The sequence below is a fragment of the Loxodonta africana genome, chromosome 15 (assembly GCF_030014295.1).
Source record: "Loxodonta africana isolate mLoxAfr1 chromosome 15, mLoxAfr1.hap2, whole genome shotgun sequence".
Taxonomy (NCBI): Eukaryota; Metazoa; Chordata; class Mammalia; order Proboscidea; family Elephantidae; genus Loxodonta; species Loxodonta africana.
This window is the reverse complement of record NC_087356.1, coordinates 17112121-17138087: the sequence shown is the minus strand read 5'-3', so window position 1 is coordinate 17138087 and position 25967 is coordinate 17112121. Positions and strand designations below refer to the sequence as shown.

The following is a 25967-nucleotide window of genomic DNA, read 5'->3' as shown; positions in this document are numbered from 1 at the left end:
GGCCCGGCCTAGGAGACATGACACACATGGTAACCGTCAATCCAAGCCACCCTGGCTCCCAGGTACTGTCCGAGGTCAGAAACCTCGGGATGGGGAGGGTGCACAGGCTCCGGGACTGCACAGCGCCGCGGTCAACTCAGCTCCATAAGGCCTAAATCCAGAGACCACAGCTTTTTTTGAAAAATGAACTTTCCTGAGTCTCCATGCCTCTCTTGGGGCTTAGAATAGGCGAAAGACACTCGTAGGGCGGAGCTGGGAGTGAGGAGAGGTTAAAAGCCGGGCCGGGCTGGGGAGGTCTAAGCCCTCAACAAGGGGGAAGCAGGGTCCTAAGCCTGAGCAAAATTTTGAGTCCGGCGGGAGCCGGCCTCATGCTGAACAACCAAACGTTCATTCAGCCCCTGGCCGCAGGCTGCCCAGAACATGAAGGGTTATTCTGTTTTGTTTCTAATGTCTTGAAAGCGGGAAGAAAAGGTAGACACTCCCGAGGGCCGAGGTGAAGCACTGCGGAGGGCCGGCGCCCCTGGCCTCTTCTGGACGCGGAGCCCACTTGGGAGGCTTCGTTTCTTTAAAGGTTTCCGCAGCTGGGGCCCGGCCCCACCGTCCGCAGCCACCCCTCCAGATGACCTTTGTGCCTAGTCCCTGAAAGATCTCTCACCCAGAATCCCACCACACCTCAAGCGCAGTTACTGGCCCAGATCTCCCAGACACAACCAAAAGACGCAAAAGGGGCCACCGTAGAGGTGGCGGTTGCAAGACGCGGCCTGAGGTGGCGGGTGCCTCTGCCGGAGCCTCGGGCCCTTCTTCCGAGGTGCGGGCCGGGCCTTCTTTCTGCTGGGTCCTGTTGCTGACAACGGGGCCCGGGATGAGGCTGAAGGGTGACCGGCTCGGCGCTCCAAAAGACCTCGGGGATTTGGGAGGCCTGGATGTAGCCGATCCCCTGAGCTCCCCTGCCTATCCTGCTCCCTGGACCCCGCGGCCCCGGGACCTGACCGAAACTAAAAAACTAGGCCTCAGAGGCATAACCCGCGAGCCCCTAACTGGAAGGTTGAAGCCTCGTTTCCGCAGCTTCCCAAACCCGAGGCGCTAGTGTCAGGGGTCAGGAAGGGGCGCTAGGAGTGGGGCTGGAGCCCAGGGGCCCTGTCGCTTCATCCCGCTTCGCAGGAACTCTCTAAAGCGGGCCTTGGAAGCTGGGCTAGGAAGTTCAGGGACAGAAGTTAGAGCTAAAGAAGCCCTTGCCCCGGTCCTCCGGGACTTGCGGCCTGGGTTTACAGGGAAGGAGAGGAGGAGAAACAGCCTGGGTTCTTGGGCCCAGGGAGAACGGGACTCCAGCCACCGCGGCTCTGTTAGGCTGCTGCAGTGTATTCAAAGACTTTCTCCAAACTTAGCACTTCAGCTCGCTCACTTCGGAGGAGGCGGGGGAGACTGGGCGGGCGGGAGCGCCGGACTGTAGTCGCGCTCTGGGGTCCTCCACGCACCAAGAGGGGCGCCAGGCCGATTCCCCCCAGCCCCGCCCCCCAGCCCAGGACCTGTGGAAGCCGGAACCCAGTTGAAGAGGTGGAAGCAAGAGCAACCGACGCGCTCCCCGCGTCCCGGGAGGCCCCTGGGCTTTCTCCTTACCTGCCCTCAGTTGTCGCGGCCGTTCACCATCTACCTCGCGCCCTCAACGAGACTCTCCGGGCAGCCAACCTGCAAAACAGAGGGGCGCAGGAATTACCCGCCGGACTGGACGAGGCTGGTCTGGGACCCCCGATTTCTTTCTTTCTCCAGTTTCCCTCTTCCCATCTCTTTCTTCCCTCCCAGTGGCTTTATGTGTGTCCCTCCAAGTTTCATTTTATTGTACAGACACTTTGTTGGCAAAACCCTACACGCTCCTGGGACACTGCCTCGCCGGGGATCGAGCTGTAGGGCCGCAGGGAGGAGGTGAGGGGGTGCGAGGGACAGAGTTGGGAGGAGGCTCGCGGTTGTTGCTGCACTCCTGGTACAGGAGGGAGGCGGTAGGGGCTGGGGAATTCTTGAACAGACACTTTGTAAACTAAATAAATCAAGCGATTTACCTTGTCGCAGTGGCTTGTCTTTCTCGGTTGTTTAGGTGATTGGAAATGTAGCCAGATGAAGATTGATCACCTTTCTACTGCCCTCCCCGAGTATGTGAACGCGAGGCGAGTGCGTAACGGGGCTAGGCCGCCAATCGGGGGCCCCGCGCGGGCTGAGTGACAGGGAGCCGGGCAATGGCAGCTCGAGCCGAGGGTTACCTCCGCGCGCCCCCGCCCTCCCCCGCCCCCTGCACCCCGCTGTCCCCACCCGCCCGCCCGCCCGCCCCGCCCCGCCCCGCCCCGCCCCGGTGGCGCGCTAAGTCCGGGGCTCGACTGCCAAACGCCGCGCAAAGCCAGGCGAACGAGGAGAGCGCAACGCCGGAGCCCCGGCCGCAGAGGGGCGCGGGTCCCGGGGCCTGGCCCGGGGCCCCCGCCCCTCTCCCCCCTCTCCCGCCTTCGCGGCGCGGCCGAGGGAGTGGCGGCGAGGTGCTGGAGAACCGGTTTCTTCGCTCTCCCGCGCGCTCACACGGCTCGGCGGCCCGGGTATGGGCGCGAGGACTCAGGGGCCGCGGACTCGAGGAGCGTGGGCCCCAGGCCCCTCTGGCGGCTGCGCGGGCCCCAGCGTCTCCTTCCCAGCGCCGTCACCTGCTTGCGGACGCCGCGGGCGGCTCGTGCCGGCTCCGGCAACTTTGCAGAGCGCGGGAGCAGCTCCCAGCGCGCAGATGCCTTCTCGGCGCCTCAAGACTTCTGCGCTGGGAAATGGCACCCGCAAGGGAGACACCGCAACCTACCTGCTTCTCGGCGTGCCCTGTTCCCCGAAGGGTGTTTTTAGATTCTAAACGCTTCTTCTGAAACGTTCCAGCCCAGCGTCCCTTCCCCCTCACACACACACGCTTCTTCTGAATCGAAAGATTTTGATAGGAAACTTTCTCTTTCCCACTCTGTCTTGCTCTTCTTTCCCATTTTCAGCTACCAGGGACAGTCTGGTGGAAAACGTGGCCACAGGCCCTTGTCCTCAACTTCTTTTCCACCTGCCCCGGAAGTAGCCTCCTTGAAGCGATTTTCCCGGGTTGTTCCTACTGGCGAAGCCTATTTCCCAGTCGAACAAACTCCTACCCATCCACCTTGGTGGATCTTTCAAAGCAGAAAAAGCGTTTTCGCCCCCAGCCTTGAACAAGCCAGTTGTTTTCAATGGCACCACCTTCTGAATACTAGGCACGACTTTATTTCCTTTCGAGGAATTCCCATCCCTTCTTTCTAATCCCCCCACCCCAGCAGGCGGAGGGAAAAGTTTGAGCAGCAGTTAAGTGTGAGGGCGAGTCACGGAGCCGATAGGCGCATGGCTCGGGAGCGCCGACACGGCCGGGGCGCCGAGTCCGGCACCGTCATCAGCCCGGGGGCTGGGCGAGGAGGAGGAGGAAGGGCAGCCCACTGAGTGAAAACAGGCCGCGGCTGCAGCTCATCAAAGTGCTTCCCCCTCCCCCCAAGCGACACTTTCCTTTGGAGTACGAATAAAATACGGTAACAGAATATGATGGAGGGCACACTGTTTCCTTAACTGCTTCTCAAAGAACCCGGGAGATCTTCTTAGGACCTTAATAAGGCTTTGGTCGGTTCTTTTGTTGATCTCTCAAAATCAACTCCTTCTAATTGAAGTTGGAGCTGAAAGCGAGCTAATGTTCAAAGAAAGTGGCCGCCAGACCAACGAAATTACATTTTTTTTTTTTTTTGACGATGAAGGAACATCTAATCAAAGGGGCAGGGAAGGAGGGGCGGGAGTGGGGGAGTACGAAGGAGAAAAGGAGGTTTTACAAGATCCTTCTCTGGTTCACAAAAGTCAGCGACACGGGCGCTTCTCTCCAGAACAAAGACACCGCTGCCCATTCACAAAAGGGAGAGAAAGCGAGAGAGAGGGAAAGCAGAATAAAAGAACGAGGGGAAAGGAAAAACATGATGCGGGGGGCGGGGGGAAGCTTTAAGGGGAAAAGAAACTGCGCTGAGCGCATCGTTGGCCCCCGGAGCGGACACACTCAGGCTTGCGCAGGCCCCCGCCAGGGGCAGCCCGTGCGGCCTGCAGTCAGCCGCCCCGGTATCGGAGCCCGGGAGATGGTGCTGAGAGTTAAAGAAAGAAACGAAAGACACCCCCGCCCCCAGTTCCGGGGCAAGGCGCTGGCTGGAGCTCACTAGTTTGGAGGTGGGGGAAGTGTGCAAGCGTCCAGGAGCGCGCGCCGGCGGCGTCCGCATCCGTAGCCCGGAGCAGCCACCCGGGCCTGCGCGCTGTGTGCCCGGGTTGGCCTGCCTGCGCCGGAGTGCGTGCCCTTGCCCCAGTGCCGCAATCTCTCAGTCTCCTGCTCCTCCGGGCCCTGTTTCGCCGGCAGCCGGAGCCTTGGTCCAAAACCGACCCGGCAAAATGGGGAGGCGGTGCGCGCTGGAATGTGTCGCGCGGTCCCCAGGGCCCGCCGAGCGGGAGTCCGACGCTTTCGGCTCCAGATGCTGCCACCCGTCTCAGGAAAGTCGGGAGGTATCAAGTAGCATGGAATTCCCCCCCCCCCCATAAGAGTATTTATCTAATCCCAAATTGCAGGCGAATTTTCTTAATGCTCAGCCCATAAAACCCCGGGATTAAGAGAAGAAAAAGAGAGAGAGGAGAGGGGAGAGGGAGGAGAGCGTAAAGGGAGAGAGAGGAAAGTTTCTTGTACGCTGTGCAGAGGGCTGAGGCGGCCGTCGCTAGGCAAATGTCCAGGTGGGAGACACCGGGCCAGAATCTGCGACCGTTCCAGCAACGGCCGCACCGCGGAGACAGCGCCGGGGGAGGGGAAGCGGACCCAGCTCAAGGCCTCCGGGCCGGGGAGGAGGCGATAAAGCTGGGCCCCGGGGCCCGGATCCCGCGCCCAGGTGACCTCGAGGCCCGGCCAGGCTCTGAAGGACACTTAAAGCAAGCGGAGAGGTTTGGCTTCGGGGCCGAGGGATCCTGGCCAGGGGCGGAATTTCCGCAGCTGCCCGCGGGCTGTGCCCTAACCAGCCCACCGCCAACGCTCCTCCTCCGCTGCGACCTCCGAGCCCACTGCCTCTCTTTCTGCAGCGCGGGCTTTCGGGTTCCCAGCCCCTCGGCGTCCTGGGTCCGCGCCCGCGGCCCGGAGCCGGCGCCCGGCCGGACGCAGCCAAGTCCGGACGAGGCGCCCTAGCCCGGGGCCTGACCCCACAGTCCCGGGGTCCGCGCTCTGCTGCCGCTACGGGGCGTGCGGGCGCCACTAAGCAGCCCAAATGGGAGCCCTGCGAGGCTCGGGACCGGGTCAGGAGGGGCCGGGAGCGGGTCCGCACGCCCGCCCCTACCACCCTAGCAAATACAGGGCTAGGGAAGGTTTGGCACTTGGTAGGTCGGGCGCGGCTAAGGGGGTCCGCCTCTCGGAAAGGCCCTTCAGGGGTGAATGGTGCCCGAATCCGTAGTAAACCGGGTGGGTGACGCTGGCCACCCGAGCCTCAGGCTGCTCGGGTCGGGCGATTTCTGTGTGGCATCCTTCCCTGGGGTTAGAGAGCGTTTCTGAAAGCTTCCCCCAGAGAGCTGCAGCTAGCTGTGCTCTCCTGCTGGGGGGGGGGGGGGGCGCAAATACACGATGTCACTTAACGCCGATAACTTTTCCATAACTTTTCCTAAAATCCTTTGCTTGAAGGAATTTTACCGCGGCAAGTTTTTGTCATTTTGAAAGACTAGCAATTGGAGACAACTGCATACTTTTCGAATGCAGTTTTGTGTGTGTCTGTGAATATATATGTGTGTGTATATGTTTCTGTGTATGTATATATATATATGTGTGTGTATATATATATACATATACATTTTTTTTTAAAGGCTAAATGCTAGCGGACTGTTTTCTTTAAATCTCCAGGCTTGTTGAACAGCTTTCTTTGTTTGGAACCTCTCTGTAGAGGAGTGACTGGAAACTACCATAGAATCACCATTTTTTTCCCCCTGTAGCCTGTACTTCTTGTTAAAAGTTCATTTTCCTTCATCTCATACACACACACACCTGCACACAATACCCCACCCCACTTCCCCTACAATCACCCTTTTCCTTTTACAGCTCCTACAGACTTGCCTATTATCAGAAGACCTAGTAACAGGAGTGCAATACTGTAACAACTGAAAGAATAACATGGAAAATTCATCAAGATGTTACCATTTTTCAGTGATGTGGAATCACATATTTCCTGCAATCTTTAATAAAAGAGATGACCCTTTTTCTGGATGATAGTTTACACTGCTTAAGAAAATATGACTAATTGCTGTTCAATTCGAATTCATATGTCAGCAGGGCCCCTTTGGGATGGTGTAAACTTACTCACCTCCAAATACAGCCTGCACTGCGTTCCAGAGATCCATTTTCCACATGGCAAGTCTTATGGATACACAAACTTCCACTCAAACCAGTGTCACGTTTTCATTGCAAGAAAGTAGCAACAGTGTTTAAGGTAAGAAAGTTTCTGCTTTTATTGAAAATTTATATATGACTCAGTAATAAATAAACAGATAACCATTTTCACACAAAAAAATGACATTGCTATGATAGAGAAGAAAATATTAACTGGGGGATTTACTCATAGTGGCAAGACAGACTTCTATCAACACAGAATAAATATTAACAGCATTCTTGAGCCAATGTGAGACGCAATAAAATGTAGGAACCAAGCTAGATGTAATAAATAATTATCCAGAGAAAAAGATGGCGCATTCTCGGATGATAAGACTGTCTTTGTAAACTGATGCATGTCAATTAGTCCCATCCTCACAGCTCAAGTTCAAATCACAGGTTGTCTCAGGCTATGTTAAAGGACTGTCCTCTGAGGCAAGCTGAGGAGGAGAACTCTATCACCCTTATAGTGAAATGCAAAACAACTGCAGAAAACCCCACTGGTAAACAGACATGGTTTAATAAGTAGATTGAGTATGATCTAACTATAAAATTTAGGTAGCAGAGTAAGTGTTACATATGGCAGAACTGGAAAAAAATCATTGATGACATTTTTCTTATCCCCCTCTTACCCCCCTCCCACCGTCATTATGCTATTAACAACAACAATAACAAAAATGTTTTCAAATTTCCCTTCCATCAAAAAATGAGGGGAAATAATGACGGAAACAGTATTTTTCCTTCTTTGAATAGTTTTTTGAACACCCCCAATACCATTCACTTACAAGGTGTCAGTGCAAATCAGTTTCACATGATTTCAAGGAAATGCTTAACTCACAAACAAATCCGGGATCAGAGCTATTTTGGAGTTCTGTGTATTATCTGGAAAGGGGCGGGGGGAAGGGTTGCAGCGGTAAAGAAGTACAATCCAGCCAAACAAAATGTTAAAAGTTTTAAATCAACAATGAGTTTGACTTTTTCTGGTCTGGGGACCAAAGACACTAAAATGTTGCTAGAGGTCCCGGTCTGGCCCTACTGAAGAACACATTTCTCTTCTTTCTTGGCCATCTTGCCTTTGTTTTGCTCTAGAGTTCGCTCCAAATGTTCGTCTTCTTCTTCGGCCCTGGAAGTCGGACAAACAGGAAACAAAAATTATTATTCTTCATGAAGGGCAGAGCAGCACCCCCCCCCCCCCGCATTCGGAGTCCCAGCGGGAATGGGAGCTCGGGGCCAACAGGAGGCTGCCCCTGTCCGCCCAGGACCTTTGGGCTGAACTTTACACAAACTTCTTATCCACTCACAGGTGGCCTCGACCCAGGTCCCATAGCCCACTCACTGCTTCTCCTGGGCATCCAGGTCCCGGACGAGCGCGTCGCGCTTGTTCACCAGGGCCACCAGCTCATCCAGCAGGAGCTGCTCGCGTCGCTTCTGGGCCTCGGTCTTCTGCCAGTCTGCACGGGACCAGAGGCTTGTTACCAACCAGCAGGGCCTCTGCACACCCGGCCCCTGCCCCTGCCCCCTTCCCGCCTTTTTCAGTTTCCCTGTATTTCTCGGCAAGCTGTCTTAAAGATCCATTAGCTAGTGTGTGCTGGGAAGCTGGGCCGTCGTGGTGTGGATTATACCCCTAAAACCTAACTTTCTAAATATTTTCTGCAGATGGAGATGGCGCGGCAGGGCTGGAGCCTGCAAAAGAAGCCAGGTGTGAGCCAGTGGCCGGGAGGAGGTGCGCAGCACCTGAGTCCAGCCTATCTGGGGGAGGGAGCCTGAGGCCCAGAAGAGGTTGGCCCAGGGGTTAGAGGTAGGGGAAGCGGGTAAAATCAGGAGGCGGGAGGCAGAGAAGGGCGATAAAATCATTCTGAAAAGGTTAGAGAATCTGCCTGAGAACCTAGCCTCCTCCCCCACCCCCACTCTCACCCAAACAGCCCATTCTTCGCTAATTTCCTCTTCGCTCAATTTTAGCAGTTGGATGTATCTCACACTGGGCGCCATATGCTTCACAATAACTTTAAAAGTAGTGAATCGGCTAATTAGCATTTTTCTTTGAAGTAAAAAATAAATTTGCTCTGCAATATTACACTGCAGCTCTCGATCGCATCACAGCCAGTTTTCTTTTGGAGACGTTTGCTGGGTGGTTTGAAATCAAAGCACTTTTGCAAAGGAAAAATTACATCTTTCTTTTTGAAAGCCCAAGTTAAGGGTTGGAAAATCCGATGGGCAGTGCTTTTTCCATGGGTGCAGGCAGTTTTGGAAGGTTTTAGGCACCAATAACGTATTTCCTAATCTTTGCTGGTCTGATAATTTCCTTAAGATGAGCAGCAGCTTCATTTAATAGAAACAGGACCAAATCGAACATTTAAAGCACTTTTGAAACCAAGGCCAACTGCTCCCTGGCCAGACTGTAAGGGCTTGTAGCTGTCAATCAACCCCCAGCCTACCCCGCCTCCCTCATTAGGAAGGTAAACAATGAAAAGAAGAAGTAGATGATGAAGCAGATAGCAGAACAAATGAGGACCTAGAAGGAAACAGGACACCAGCTTAAAAACAACAGCAAAAAAAAACCATAGTCACTGACTCCAGCAGTGTCCCTCCCGCGCCCTCCCTCAGTAAATGCACTTTCCAAAAAACAGAGGAGAGTGCAATTCTTTCAGGTTTCTCCTTCTCTCTCCATTGCCCTGGGCAATCATGTTAAAACTCACATGGCTGGTGCTTATTCAGATAAACCTAACAATGCACACCACTGGTTACCATGTGAATCTTCACAAACCACACAAGAATGTGCTGGTTCAAATCCCCCCGACCCCCTCCAAAGCAAAATTTATTCAAGACAGCAAACTGCTCAGCAGCTTTATGAAAGCAAATGGTGCTAGAGGGAATTCTATCTTGTATTTACAAATTAAAAATTAGATGCATCCTCATGCAATAGAGGTTAGAATAGCAGCAAAAAGCTAGAATGGTTTATTCAATTTTATCACTGTTCCTTTAATTATAAGCTCAAAATCATATCTACATATAAATAAAACAGGACATATATTAACTACCTACAAAACATCACACAAATAAATACATTAAATAACGGATCACCATTACATTCTTATAAAGAAACATTCTAACGCAAGGAGATGAGTAAAGAAACTTACTACGGAAAGTTTTTTTTTCCTCTAGAATTTTAAAAGTAATAATAAAAGGCAAAACTGAAGAAAACCCATATCCCTCACAATTTTATTGTTTGGTTTTAAGTGAAAATGAGGTCGTGAATGCTAGAAATTTTTTTTTCATCTGGTCCTTGTTCTCAATCAACCTCATTCTACAGAGCAGATAATAGGCTCTTCAGGTTGGAAAGATCTTAAAGGTCATCTCATCTAATTTTGTTTTTTGGTGTAGTTTTACAAATACTAACTCATAGGAAAACCTGATATATTTTTAAAAGATGTGTAACTAAATTCCGTAATTATTACGATGACCAGCTCTGATGAATATTAAGCATCCCATTTCCAACCTCAAGAAGTCACTGTAATCACAAGCTTTGATTTACAATTCTTTATTTTCAAAATACTGTCATAAGAGCCTTTTCAATTTTATCAAAATAAATTTTCTTCACTTTTCGCTTAAAAAATATAACTCAACTGAAAATTATAATTTTTTCCAACATAAATTTTAACCACATGACTTAAAAAATGTACCATTTAGCAGCAGACACATACTTAGCCTAATTAAGTTATTCCTTCTCTGAACTTGACCAATCACTTCTAAGCCTTTCATTAATAATTAGAAATATCAGAATTTTTTTAATATTAAAAAAACAAGAGTTTAACAGTATGGATAAAAGAGAAAACTCTTTTACTTTATTAGCCCTTGAACTTTCTAATAATTTTTAATAACCTTTTCCTAGCTCAATAATGACATTTTCCATAACTATAACAAACATTTTTTTTAATTAAGAATACTTACGTAATTTTCATCATTTCAGAGCCAAATTTAACCTTTCTAGCATAAATTTGTAGGATTTTTCATAGGAATTCTGTCCTCACCACATTCGTATCTCTGTATGAATTATTAGTCAGCTGTACAGGAAATAGCTATGTGCCAAGAGTAAATTTCACTCTCACAAAACTGTACTTTTTCTTGTATTAGCTTTCTCATAGTAGGAATAAATTACATATATTCACGTATATTTGAGTGCTAATTTGGAAATTTACATAAAATGTTTTGATTTTTTTTTTACAAAAACAAATTTAAGATTACCTTTTAAAACTGATTAAGATTCATGTTATATGTTCAACCCTAAATTTTAAAAATCCCTTTTTAAGTAGCTTCATCTAGACGTAATGTTGTTTTGAAAGATGCATGTTAAGTTGATGTGTTACCTGTTATGCGTTTTAAGAAAGGACTACCCACCTATAATGCCAGTCACAGCTAGCTAGCTACACTGACTTTGGTTCCAGAGGACAATGTGGCTTCTGATTAATTTAAAAATTCCAGTGTACTTTTGCAATAAAAGCTATATCCTCTTGCAACAAATAGGATTAAGTTTTGATGCTGCATTTGAGCCAATGTGTTGAAATAAAGAGATCTGTTTATGTCCATCCGCACTGAGCTGTTTTGTTAATTTAAAAAACTCCTTTTTATACATAGGGCCAATTATTCATTCCTTGATTCAGTTTATTTGCTGAAGTTGATAATTACCTTGAAAAAAGGCAAGAGAAATACCTATAAACACTTTAATAAAAAGGACCCAAAGTTCTTGTAGTAAACCTTCAACCTCGCCACTATATACGAGCCTGGCACTTTGATGAAAATTAACACTAGTTTTGTAAAGAGCACATTGGGGGATTGCAGTCAAGTCTTATCTTTAGTTCCAGTCAACTAGCAATCCTGAAAGAGTTTGCATCATCATCAGAGCAGGCCATTTGATAGGATTCTAGCACTGCACCTAATCAATCTATGGAAGGCTGTGGCTGTGCTGTGTAACAAAGCTAAAATAGATTTACAAATGGGGTTTTAGGGGATAAGCTCCTCCACAGGATTACATATTGATTTTAAATATAAAAAGCTTATCATATAAACCATAACTACAAAAATAGTGAACCTCTGCATAAATCCTTTTAAAAGAGCACCCACTTCAAACTAAGCCAAGAATAAATCAAGATGTACAAAATCCTAGAGAAGATCCATTTCTTGTGCAGAAGATGAACACACCACTTTCTGAAAGCCCACCCCAATGTGTGCAGAAATGAATTTATCTTTCCGGGGGGGGGCATTAAATAATCGGGAACAAAAAAACTATAGGAAAAGTATCTAAAAGATGTTCGTTAGCTTGAGGGGTCCTACTTAGCTCAGTAGAGTGAAACTCCTGCTACGAAAAACACCTCAGGAAAAAAAAAAGGTGAAACACAGGCCAAGGTGATTATGAATTCTCAGAAGAATGGATGTATTGAATATTATTTTTTGCTCTCAAACCAAGCTGTTCGTGTTTTTCTCAGCGTGCTATGGCTATTGAAATTCTCTGCTTTTCTCCTGATGAATGGCTTCAGCAGCAGATTTACTCGAGAAGATTCCAGTTTTTTATTACTAAAACCGTCTTATGGCTACTAAGTGGAAGGGACGGGTAAAGAAAAGAGGGATGGACTTTAAAACAAAGGAAAGCAAAACAGAACCAACCAGTGTTGCCTATTCACATGTTTTACTGTGGTATTTTTACACTCCAAAAGGCTATTCGACTGCATAGGTAGCCATTCCCAGGGTTGTGGGTTGGCTCAGAGGACACTGTCCTCACAGCTGATCACCAGGATGGTGGTCAGTACCTCTGCAACACAGCCCAGCTCACGGACTGCCCAGGCTAGTGGGGCAGGCCTCTCTCCAAGAAAGGGTCTTTACCTGTAATCAACAGGCTGCTCCTTTTCCCAAAGCTTTTTTCCCTCAGTCAGCAACTGAAACTGGCTGAGAGATTTAAGGCACAGTCAAATATGGGACAATGATACTAATTAAAAAGCAAAACAGAACAACAACAACAAAAAAACACTAAAAACTGTATTAAAGATCTTTTAAAAAGAAAAGCATTTTTCCCCTTTTTCAAAAAATATGATTTTCTACTTGTCTTCTATCGTACGAGATGATCAGGCAGATAAAATGTTAGGTTGTTTAAAATTTAAGTCTGGAACATAGGGAGGGACAGGATTGCCGATGAGCCTGGATCTTTTATATGTGTACCATGACTCTCCCTTTAAGATCGGTATTTGGTAATAATACTGAACCAGTATCTGTCAACTGTATTGTATCAAGCTGTATTTTGGGGACGATTTAACGTCTTATATTTTTTATATAACAGGGTAGGTAAAAAACTTAAAGAATACTCTGAAGTGTAATGTATAATGAATCCATAAAGAAAAGACTATATAATGAGTATAGTATTTGGTATACCTAATTTTCAAGGGACTATTTAGCTTTCCAGTTTCTTTTAAAGACCATATCATGACTATAAAAATTATATCAAGAGGAAAAACAACATTTAGTATTCTGGGGTACTTTATTTCAATAACAAATTTCACAGAACTTCTTAAACAATTCTGACAAATTTTATAGTCATTATCCACATGGTATGCGTTAATATATCTGGATAGCCCCCAAAGGAAATTAGCTATGTGAAGCCTTATAAAGTAAATCCGATTTCTAAATGAGTGTATAAAAATGTCGTCAGTTATATTTATCAATTGAGACTATGGATTTGAAAGTAATTTAAAAATGAAACTCCTGTAAGTGTATGAAACTATGCTATTTAGGTAAATAGCATGCATTTTATTTGATAACAATATTTATTAAAATATAAGGCTTCAAGTGGCTTTCTCTTACAAACCCAAATTTCTAGTTTCAAAACTAATTACAATTGACTTATTATGGATCAGGGACCTTATCAGGTGAAGAACGAAATTACCATGGACAGTCAATGGGTTAAGAGGTCAATGTAGAATAGGAAAATCAATTTGCATTGATTAGACAAAAGGTCCACTTTATAGAGCCCAAAGGATTAGCTTTTAAGCAGACATCTTTGAACTATAAGACATTTTCAACTAAGAGGTATAAGAAGAACAGCATTATAAAACATCTGAGAATTAAAAAAAAATAATTATATGTAGTAAATGCATAGTTAAGCTAGCTGGTGTTTACTAACATTATGAACTATGTTTAAAGATTACTATATAATTCATTTGAAAGCTTTATGAAAAGTGTGAAAGCGTTTCATTTATCTCCTATGTCAGTCTTTGTCTGAATATTCACTTAATAGGAGTTGTAATCTTAAGAACTATAGTAGACTTGCTGGTGACTAACTTCAGTGTTGACATCAATGAAATACTAAGGTAAAATTTTGAGTCCCAGTGTGCAAAATCAAAATGATAAATCTTTTTCAAACCTCCCCAGTTGGGGCAACTTTAAATTACATATAAGTAAAATGCAATTAAATCCTTTAACCCCTTATACTTTCCATTTTCTGAAAATTTAAACTTACTTAATCAAAAGTTCAGATAATTTTGTCCTTAATAGCAAATATAATGATTATCTATCTGAATTGGGGTCCTTAGATTTATATGGCTACTGCTTTCTCTGCCTTTAAGGCATTTATTTGCAATTGCTGTAGGTCCCTACTCAGACAAAACCTGGTGAGACCAGATGTGTATTACACTCTTTAAATCTCTTTGACAACCGACACCTTGCATACCTCACCCCACTTTAGCATTTCTTACCTTCGATGGCTAGCATTGCACGCAATTCCCGGTTCAGCAGCTCATACCGTCGTTCTAAGTCATGTTCTTTTTCCCTAGGCAAGAGTTGCAAAAGTTCATCAATATGCTAATTACTAAATCATTAAACACTTAAAAGAACCTTTAGGTTACATTGATTTTAGGACTCATAACTGACTTTTCTCTTTAACTTTAAGCCACTCCAAATAAATGATACACAAACCTAAAACCTTTCCCAGGTAGAATATTTACTAGTACTACTTATTTTCCTCCTTCAGTTCTGAATTGCACAGAGGTGTATTTTAATCTGTGTACAAGTAGTCTCATTTTTCAATGCTTCTTGTATTAAGTGCCAGGTATAAGGCTCTTTTGTAAAATATTTCTCATAATTCATAACAAACACTCTTTTATCCAAAACTTCATGTGAAATACAAGAAGCATGAAGTACTACTACCAGTGCAAATTTAACAAAAAAAGAGACAATTAAAGACCTTAAGTTTTGTGCTTCTTCCTGTCTCATCGAGTTCAGGCGTGGCAGAAGTTACAAAAATAAGAGTTTTTCACTAAAATAAAACCTGTAAGCCCACTCATCCCCACACTAGGTGGCACACTGTAAGAACGCTGCTAGTGAGCAGAAAGGAACAAGCATTAAGTCCTATAGCGAACTAAATGCTAAAGATAAAGAATGCTTACAGTTGGTCTAGACTCCATTTTATTGTCATTCTTCCAATACTAAAAAGGTCACTTTTGTTTAAGTCATTAATGTTTTATTCCAAAATTTAGGGTAGCATCACCAGAAGAATACAAATGTACTTTTGTCCTTAGAGTTAATTATTTTTTAGCTTACAATTTGGCGTTAAATGAACTTCAGTTTTATTTCTCATTCCCTCTAACTCTCAATATAACCCAAACTTCCTGTTTTGCAAAAGTGGGTTATTTCTTAAACACAAAATTTTTTATATTCTTTGGCCTTCAGTATAATAAACACATTTCTTTTTCAAGTGTCTATCACTCCATTTGAAAATTCTTACAGTTCAGATAAAAATCAGTTGTCTATTATTTTTTTATTTTTATATAAAACATACTATAAACCCCAAGGAAAGAAAAAAATTAAACCTAATAAATATGAAGCCCCAAAGAAAGCAATAACAAAAGCCTAAGATTCAGCAGTATCATAGGACAAACAAGCATAGTGGTAAGTAAGTACTTACAGAAGAGAGAGCTGGTTCATTCTCCTTATTAAGGCATTTTTTTTATTAACTAACATAAACCATTCCTGCATCATGGCTTCTTCTTCTTCTGTGTTCCTTCCTAAAATTCAGGAAAATTTATCTATTATTATAGGACACTTACAAGCCAAATAAAAGGTGTAGTACAAGTCTTTTTTTTTTTAACTTAAAAAATACTGTTTTAGCTGCCCCAATAGTACATATTAAACTGTTTATAATAACATAAGATTAAAGTCCAAGGCCTGAAAAAGAAATCAGTATTTAAAAACTCATAAGCCAATCTTCCAAAGCTGCTATTATTGAGCATGTACATTTCAGAACCCCTTTACATACCTACAGACCATATTAACACTAAGTACAGTAAACAAAGTGCTCCACCTTTTAAATCCTCCCCAGAGGCTGACTTGTTATTATGTTTCAATGAGGAACTCCTGGCGCTGACAGACATATGGTCACAATAAAAAAAAAAAAGAAAAAAAAAAACATTAAAAAATCATTATGAGAATTATAAGACTAGCCGGAAGATCAGAAAAGTCCAGAGATTGTGTGAAAGCTTCCACTTGTAACAACTTGCTTTTTTTCTTCTTTTCCTTCCCAAAAGTAAAGGTTTAGAGGTAGCCCCACTTGTCCAAAGTTGACTTTATGCCACATTGCTTTTAGGAAGGGCCTACATTAGTACCTGTTTTCGCTAACTGAAAGAAATCTGAAGACGATTTTCGGTTTTATGAAAAAAGCAAAAAGTGGAAATAGCGTTCAGTGTTTGTTTTGCGGCAAGCCCTTAAAGAGGCAGCACACCTCGAGCAGTGAGAGTGGCGTCTCCAAGCTCGTTCCCTGGGAACTACACTCAGCATCAAGCCGCCATAGGTTGGAACTGTGTCTGTGAGCATCTGTGCTTTATCTCGATTTATTTTGTGCATGCATTAGCAAGATGTGTCCTAAGGTATCAGAAAAGCCTAAGAAAGCTCGCACGCTTAACATAGAACTGGACGTAATTGTTTCGATCATGGCGAACAAAATAAAGACATTGTGCATGCGTTGAACTTGCCTGTGTCCACCATTCGTACCAGTCACAAGCAGAGAGATCCCTGAAAGCTGTCCAAGTTACTATTGGTTCTGCTAGTGACAAAGTGGTCTCTCTTTTAGTTGGGCATCCAGTAATGGATAAAATGGAAGGTCTGCTGCTTGAGTGGATTGATGTTAGTGTAATTTTAGGTTTTATATGTTATTTGGTATGATTTGGTAGGTTGTTTTTTGGGTCTGGGAATATTAAACAAATTTTCCCATGTAAATTAACGATAATTTCGTCTATGTTTTACGCCATTTCGGTTTATGAAAGGTTTCACAGGATAGCGGGGGAAACCTGTATACCATGCTGAAACCCATCATTGCTAACGGGGAAAACCCAAACAAAACCTACTGTCATTGAGTTGATTCCGACTTACAGCGACCCTACAGAACACAGTAGAACTGCCCCCATAGAGTTTCCAAGGAATGCCTGGTGGATTCGAACTGCCAACCTCTTGGTTAGCAGCGGTAGCACTTAACCACTACACCACCAGCGTTTCCTAAAAGGGGAAACCACTTAGCAAATTATTAAATGTATTGACCGTGACCAGGCTACAAAAAAAACCAAACCCAAACAAAAACAAAACCCTATAGCTATCTGTGAAAAAACATATTACAACAAACATAATAATGATCACTAAATCAGAAAATATTTGAACAAATGACCTAAGCTGTCTGAAATTTAGATCATGAAGTTAATGATTACATACAGGATGTATTTAAAATTCTTTATCGCTAACACCCATTCCATCATCATCTTTAACCCAGTCTCTCCGCCCCCCCGCCCCCCAGCCAGTATATCTTAGGTATATCAAGGATTATAATAGCATATAGCATATATTTGGTATTGTTCATGTAAAAGTAGGCCACAGTCATAGTCAAGAAAAATCTTAACTTTCCTCACCTTGTTCCTTCTCCTGTCAAATTGTATGTAGTCAAATTTAAAGTTCTTTGGCTTTTTTTTTTTTTTAAACCCACGATGGGTTTATCGCTTTGCTAGGCCATTATTTAATCTTCAGTCCAAAGTCCATATAGGATCCACAGGAGTAACTTAAATATCTAATAAGAAATTAAATATCCCAGCTAAGACTACTATTCCTTAAGTTTTCTTTTTCAAACAAGGTATTTTCTTTTAAGGGAGTTCCTAGGTGGTACGAGTGGTTAAACGCTGGACTACTAACTTAAAGGTTGGCAGTTCAAACCCACCCAGAGGCTTCTCAGAAGTAAGACCTGGCAATCTGCTTCCAGAAGAGCACGACCTTGAAAACTCTACGAAGGAGTTCTACTCTGAACACCTGTGGTCACCATGTGTCGTAACTGACTTAACGGTAACTAACGACGACAACATCTCTTTTAAATTTCAAATACACTACAAGTCCATTTAAAAAAACTCAAACAATAATGGAGTAAAAAGTTCTCTTTCACCAACCTCACCCTTCCCAAGTCCCCCTGCTTTCTAGAAGTATCTCCTTTCAGACCACACACGTAGTTATGCCTATCACACGTGTACACACATTATCTACAGACACATACAGGTTTCTCGTAACTTCTTTCATAAGTTAGATCATATTATATATTGCCCTATGATTTGCTTTTTTCATGCCATCTGTAGATCTATCTCATTCTTTTTAGTGCCTGCATACATTATGGGAGTACCATAACCTATTTAACTATTTTATTTACACAGTAATAGAAATTTGAAGAAGATATTTTTAGAATGAAAATAAAATATAAAGAGCTGATCTCTGCATAAAAGATTAAACATGTACTTCAGAGCATCCCTGTAAAATGCGTTTCTGTTGTCCACCACCAGGGAGAAGAGTTAGTATATATGCCTTCATTAAATGCTGTTAAATGGTTTGAAGCAGACTTAGGGTAGATTCTTTTAGAGTCTGAACAAAAGACTTTATTGTTTTACAGTATTTTTAATCTCTCTTTTAGGGTAGCTGGTTTTGTATTCACTTTGGCCCATGTGATGTCTTGACACTGGTCATGTGATATAGGCTGCGATAGGCACAAATCCCTGGGTAGCAACAAAAGAAGAAAGAGTAAAAAGAAAAAGCTGAGAAAAAGCTTGCAATTTGGAAAAAGGCCAATTGTACCCTGGTGAAGGCCTTTTTGATCAGTGAAATGACACATGTGGGCAATATTAATAGGTGTAGATTTTATGATATTTTATTTTCTGATTAAAGACTTAATTCTTGTGTTTATAACCCAAGTGGCTTCTAAAAATACAGACATATTAAAACTTTGTTTTGAGTTTAACTTAACCTATAATTGAAGCTTTCAGGCGACACTAGAAGCAACCAGCCTACTCTTAAATTAGCATCATTTTCTTCAATGAAAGACTGCTTCCTTGAGAATAACAATATTGATGTGGTACTGTGTTATTTTCAGTTTAACTCTTGCCTATGATTTCTAGGTAAGAATAAAAGATCTCTCTCTCCTAATTGTTAGGATATGACTAATAATACAAATGTTTCAAGGAAATAGATAAGCCTAACAATAGGAAATATTTAAAGACATGTTATTCAGGGGCAACAATGTTATATAAATTAAATGAAAAAACATATTTGAGGATAAATCAATTCTGTATCCCTAAATCCTTCTCTGAGATAGTATACAATGATGGAAATCTATACTTAGCCTAGTGATAAAAAAATTAAATTTTCTCCTAATACATGATTACACTATTGTTTTAGGGATTTAAAATTTTTAAATTTGAAAAGCTTCAAAAAGCCAGTAAGTTGAACCATTACAAATTAATCCTGACTTTAATAACTGGTTAAAGGCCCCTTTAGCTTTATGAGTAACAAAAAATATTAAAGCCTGTGATCACAGTGAGCTTTTCTCATTTCTCCTCTAACCATTTGTTATTTAATCCAATACTAGTAATCCAATTTGTCCATCAGACTTTTAAAGGGCAGAATGCAACTTCCTCAGCTTAGACACTTTTCAAAGTACAATATATTTTTCAAATGAATGCTGGATGTTTCATTTTTCCCAACTGTTCCTAGCTCTAATGCATGAGGAAAAAAAGAACAAGATGAACATTGTTCATACTGATTAAGTAAGAGCTCATTAAAGAGCTGTCAGTGCGGTACTTTGAATATGCATGAAGCATATAATCAGATCTAGTACCGTCACTAGAGGAGAATACGGTAAGTACAAAGGATTGATTTAATTACTTAGAGTGGGCCGCTGTGGTAAAGCAGTCTTGTTAGCGCAAAAAGAAAAGGAGGTTGTATTCTGGCACTGTTAGGAAAAAGGCACTTTTAGCTTCTGCCACAATACCTAATCTCAGAATAAAGTACTTTACAATGTCGCTTAAAATGAAGACTGTCATTATTTTACAAAATGGCCGTAAATCATTTTACCTTGTTTAACCTCACCTGGCTAACTACCTTTCTTTCAAAATTATCTTTAATTTGTCATTACAAGCATACTTTTGTCACCTTCGAGCCAATACTGATACTTTTTGAAATCCTCAATGTTTTTCCAGTCTCATGAACTGATATATTCAAGACATATACTGTTGAAGACCATTTTGGAGTTAAAAAAAAAAAAAAAAAGACAAAGTACTACAGTTCTAAAATATACAGTTACTAAAATGTGAAAGCATGGCTGGGTTGTTATACGATAATTAAAATAAGTACCTGTGTTTACTAAATACACTGCCAATACAGGCATGATAAGTAAGATTTAAGTGGTCTTCGCCTTCACTTTTGAAGTATTGAGTAACACAATCTCTGGTAATATTTTTTTCCATTTTGTTTCCTCAAAGGCTTCTGTTGTTATTTTGCCTCCAGGATGTCTTTTCTGACATCACAATCTCAATGTCAGTTTTTCTTTTAATCAATTATTGTAGTTGAAGAAGGGTTCATAAAAATTACTAAATAATCAAGGATAATTAGAACGGCAGGAAAAGCAGCAATCTGTAAGTATGACTTCCAACTATTCTTCCTATCCCATAGTTAACAAAAGCCACTTAATAAAAAGCCACACAATGCACAGGATGACACAGACCATCAATACCAAGTAAGTGGTAGCTGACCACAGAAAGCACTTTGCTGTTCCAGCTCTTAAAAAAAAGGTGATTTCAAGTTAAGATTTTTATTTCATTCAAGAATTCATTCACTCATCCAGGAATCTGTATGCAGTTTCTTTTTTTTTTTTTTTTTTTCCAGAGGCAGTGTTTCAATGTAAGTTTTCAAACGCATAAAAGTGATGCAAAAATACCTTACGTTATGAATCATATTTTTTAAGTGTCTACTAATTAACCTTTCACCATAAACTGACTCTGTTTAGAAAGACGTATTTCAGATATTGAATTTTTGTAAAAATGCAAAATATGAAACAATAAAATTTTAGCTCAACAGAAGATGAATGCAATGGGAAAGACATTAAAAACACATATCTTGCTGTTACATGCATGGACAAATTCAACATTTTCCCCCATGAAAATATTCAAGGATGCTGAAATCTTGCCATAACCCCAGAGCAGGGAAGGCTGACTAGTGATCACATACAGCTCTCAAAGGACACAACACAGCAAAACCAAACATAACAACAAAAAAGCTGCCATTACAAGTTGTCTTCATTGCTGTACTTATAAGAATACGTTGACCTTCGAAAGATGTAATGTATTACAACAGAGAGACACATGAAGGTGCTCAACTAACTGGCACTGGAGAAACATATTTTAAAGCACAGGCACTGAAATTTGCTAGATTTATGTAACGGACAAGAAAGATGCATTTACTGCAGTTACGTAGGGTCATGGAGAAGTCGCTTCTACTAGCCAGCATTATAACAGGACTCCAGTGCTCTGGTTTTAGAAAATATTTTAACCTCAAGAAATGGGCTGATACTATGAAAATAAATTATACTATATGAGCACATGACTGATGTTTCTATTCTAAGAATAATCTCAAATAGCAATCAATATAAAAAGAGAATCTCATAATCTTTCTGATGTTTTCAGCAATAATTGTCTTAACACTATTCGCTTAGCATGATATATTTGTTATAGCATAGAGTATAAACTCTGGGGAAAATCCTGTTTCCTTTTGTTGAAGTAAAATAAAACCTAACACGCACTCTCGCAAACACACCTTTTATTTACCCATCCCCTAAAATGGAACGGGGGTGGATTTGGGGAACATCTCTCTCCAGGTAACATTTAACAGACTTCTGTGCATGCACTTCCTATAGGAGGGGGCATAGATGATGTCACCAAAATTCTTTCTCAATAAACTTCCACATAAGAAGAAGCTATTTCTAACGTTGGAAATTAACAGCAGTTTTCTTGTCCCAACTCCTTAATAGGGTCTGAACAGTTATTTTTTATGCTTTAAGGGTCAGTGTTAGCTTCAATAAATAAAACAAACAAATAAATAAAGCTTTGAAGTAGTTACCATGGGAAACATACCTGATGAAATTCTTTATATTTATTCACAGTTTAGTATTTTTTAAAGTTATATATGTGATGGGGTTGCACCCATAACTTTCCAGGGCTAAGCACCTCTATTAATTTGATCCACATTTCAAGTGATGCATTGATGCATTGCTATATTGACTATGTAGAGAGAGGTACTTTGCTCAAGTTGTAACACTCAGAACTCCAAAACTGTATTTATTTTTTAAAGTACATTTAATATATTTTCTGAAATAGGGGAAAATATAGCAAGTGGCTTTTACAGGCATCATTCAGTGGAACAGACTACTTGGAGAATCAATTAGGCATCCTCCAGTGGGGGGAAAACTTCAATTGTGAGCTACCGTTACAGAAGATGGTTATGCCTGCTAGTTCTCCCCTCTCCTGAAGCCCCCTTTGTTTGGACTGCATCTGGTCGATTCCTCTCCACCCCTCCCTGTCCAAGAGCCTTTTCACAGCCGTGTCATGGGAATGACCCCAAAAGTAGCTATATAAGTGACAGACATTAATGCCCAAATGAAGATGAGGTTAATAAAATTACTTCTTGAAAAGTGAGAGTGGAGAAAAGCATTATTTCTAGATTAATGTATTTCAAGACATGTGATTTTAAATGTGTATGCACGTATGTGTAAACCCCAACCTTTTGCCGTCAAGTCTATTCCGACTCATAGCAATCCTATAGGACAGAGTAGAACTGCCCAATACGACTTCCTAGGTAGTAATCTTTACAGAAGCAGACTGTCCTATACTTCTCCTGTGGAGCTGCTGGTGGGTGTGAACCGCTGACCTTTCAGTTAGCAGCCAAGCATGTAACCACGACACCACCAGGACTCCTTGTATGTGTTGTTGTTGTTAGGTGCCGTCGAGTCGGTTCCAACTTATAGCGATCCTGTGTACAACAGAATGAAACGCTGCCCAGTCCTGCGCCATCCTCACAATCATTATACTTGAGCCCATTGTTGCAGCCATTGTGTCAATACATCTCGTTGGGGTCTTTCTTTTTTTTGCTGACCCCGTGCTTTACCAAGCATGATGTCCTTCTCCAGGGACTGATCCCTCCTGATAAAAATGGAATAGACTACTTGTACGTATATCTAGCTAAATTAAACAAAATATTACAACAGGTATTTCTAACTTCTATACATTGAATCAGCTCGATGGCACTGGGTTTTTTTATATATTCACATAGATGAAATTTCGAGGGAGATCTCACTGGGAAAATGAGGATTCATCTATTTTTGAGGACATAGGTACACGTGACAGTCTTTTTGTAAGGTGCCCTGGTGACCTGATCCATAATTTAAGTATTTTACAGAAAAATACCTGATTTTATAAATGAACTTTAGAATAAATACTTCTTGTAAATTAAGGACCACCTTTATGAATGTTGTTTGCATTAATTCTAAGGAACTCCTGTGGATAAGATTATAAATTCTGATTGGGTCAAACATAATATATAATTGTCTATCTGTCTTAGAAGTACAGCTAGAATGGTCCTTAGAAGCAAGGATGGTGAGACTGCGTCTTACATACTTTGGACATGTTGTCAGGAAGGATCAATCCCTGGAGGAGGACATCATGCTTGGCAGAGTAGAGGGTCAGCGGAAAAGAGGAAGACCCTCAACGAGGTGGATTGACACAGTGGCTGCCAACAATGAGCTCAAGCATAACAACGATTGTAAGGATGGCACAGGGCCGGGCAGTGTTTCGTTCTGTTGTGCACAGGGTTGCTATGAATTGGAATTGACTCGACGGCACCTAACAACAACAACACTATTTATCGTTTCCGTGACTGGTTAGGTCAGTCATTCTGAATACGACGCAAACAAAGTGAACGCTGAATCTATACCCAATATAGTTTTTAAAAAATTATCTGAATCCCTTGACCTTAAACTAATTAGTTAATCTGTCTAAAGCTCAGTTTCCCCATCTCTGTATGATAAGGACAATCATATTACTTGCTTCATATGGTTGTTATAGGAAATAAGTGAGAAAATCCATGTAAAGTTCTTAGCACAGTACTGAAGACTATACATGCTAGTTCTGATGATGATAATGAAGGGGGAGATGGTGGTGTCTGCAGCACTGAACCAGGAACTGGAAATACAAAGATAGCAAGATGTGGTCCCAGCCCTCGAAAGGGCTCAAAGCCTAGCGTGGAGACGGACATATAACTAGGACATATAGCATATAACTGTATATCTTGAGGGAAGGTAAGTTTCTAAACTATTCCATGGACATAAATTATATTTTTAATCTTTGTTAGTCATAACTAGCCAGCCTATAGTTCATATGTCCTTGGTCGTAAGCGGGACAGGTAAGACATGGAGGTGAATCAGTACAATTCCCCCATCTCTGCAGCTGCATACAAAAGACAGCCACAGCTATGGTGACACAACAATGTGGCTGTGTACTAGGTAATGAGAGTCTAGTTATTTGTAGTGAGTTTTAGAGACTTAAGAACAAATTACATCATGGAATATACTGCTTAATATCAAATAACGAAAAAGATAAATTTTAGGATTGAAAATTATGGAGTTAAAGAAACATTAAAAGCTTACAGGTTATCAAAAGAAAGTTCTTTTTTTTTTTAAAAAGACAATTTTAGGTGCTGTAATTTGAAGACAAGAAACCCTCACCAAGAAAAATCAGATATTTATAAAGCAGAAAGCTCCCCTGGGAAAGTAAGATGTCATCGTTTTTACAAGGAGAGATTCTGATGTTAGAAGCGCATAGATATTTCTAACTATCTTTAAAACCAGCTTATGAAATTGTCAATGTAGATGAAATCTATGATTTACTAAATGTCAGGTGAGAATAAGATTAGATTCTGTCGAAAGTGCAGAAAATTCAGTATACATAATGTTTTAAATATAGAAGGACAAACGCAGGTGGATACGTTCCAAGTGTGTTCTAGGTGGGCTCCTTTCTAATAGAGTTTCCCCAAAGATGTTGTAGGCAGTCAGTCAGCTACTCTTAGGTAATTCCTCGTGTTGTTTACAGTTTTTTTTTTTAAAGTTCTTGAAAAAAATCATACCTAGGGTGTCCCCAGAGCCTCCAGTTTCCAAAAAAGCATGAGTCTGGCCCTCAGTGTGTCACCTTTTCCACTCGGTACCCGCTTTGACCATGCTCAGGTTCAGATACCCAGCTAATCAGCTGGGGATCTTGTTAAAATGTAAATTCTGATTCAGTATATCTGGGGTGGAAATGCAAATGCTCAGCAGGGGTTTCAACCAGTTCAAAGCCCTGCTCTGTTGCAGTTTCCTGAAGCCTCAGGAGCAAAAGTGCCTCAAAGAGGCTCTTATGTCATATGTCTCCCTCGCTCATCACTGACACCAGATCACTGACAACTTCTGCATATAGGCTGGGAATAACAATGACCATGATGATCATTGTAGCATCAAATATTTAATGAGGTTATATGACTTACCAAGTCATATAGCTAGCTAGTGTTGGAACCAGGCCTCACATCTAGGCAGTCGGTCTTGTGAACCAACTCTTAGTCATCCACTTAACACTTACAGGCTCATAAGTAACCAGTCTTACCAGAACAATGTTCTTTATTTCGAATTTAGGCCAGGCCTGGCAAAGCCTTCTGAGTGGCTCTGATAAACACAAAAAAATCCTTCATCCTAAGGATTTTTTCTGTCCACTTAGTTCACCCACTAGCAGAGGGGGTTTTGTTTACTCTTCCCATGTAGGTCACTGGACTTAATAATCTCAGAGTAGAATATCATACTTCACAAGGAGAGTCAGCCTTTCTTCCTATGCAGATGTGTCCCTATAACCTTTGAATTATAGGGTAATGTGTGATACCTTTCAAAAATGGGGGGTTTCAGGGGTAGACTTGTTCACTTCTCAGGCAACTACAAGCTACACCTTGATTCCATTTACAACATCCTTCCATGAAAGTGACCAAGAATATTCTGTCTAGCATTTGATTATCAGGGTGCATTCAAGTTCTAGTTCTGCTCTTTAAGGACTCTGTAAACTTGGGTAGGTTACTTAACCTTCCTAAGACTCAGTTTCCTCATCTGTAAAATGGAGATAATAGTACTACT

At 42.3% G+C, this 25967-nt stretch overlaps 1 protein-coding gene across 8 annotated transcripts in view; it reads right to left on the bottom strand.

Moving 5' to 3' along the window:
* Window positions 1–6460: 6460 nt before the first annotated feature.
* The window catches only part of EHBP1 (EH domain binding protein 1), a 350719-nt gene continuing 331212 nt past the window's right edge, over window positions 6461–25967 (bottom strand). For 3 of the 8 annotated variants that reach the window (XM_064268639.1, XM_064268637.1, XM_064268638.1), the window contains 4 exons: window positions 15387–15486; window positions 14179–14252; window positions 7779–7893; window positions 6465–7565 (listed from right to left, as the gene is read on the bottom strand). In XM_064268639.1, the coding sequence (XP_064124709.1) occupies window positions 7475–7565; window positions 7779–7893; window positions 14179–14252; window positions 15387–15486 (380 nt within the window). In that variant the 3' untranslated portion in view covers window positions 6465–7474. Of the gene's footprint in view, window positions 7566–7778; window positions 7894–14178; window positions 14253–15386; window positions 15487–25967 lie in introns of all 8 variants that reach the window. The other 5 variants (XM_064268640.1, XM_064268643.1, XM_064268644.1 and 2 more) reach the window with 4 other exon arrangements.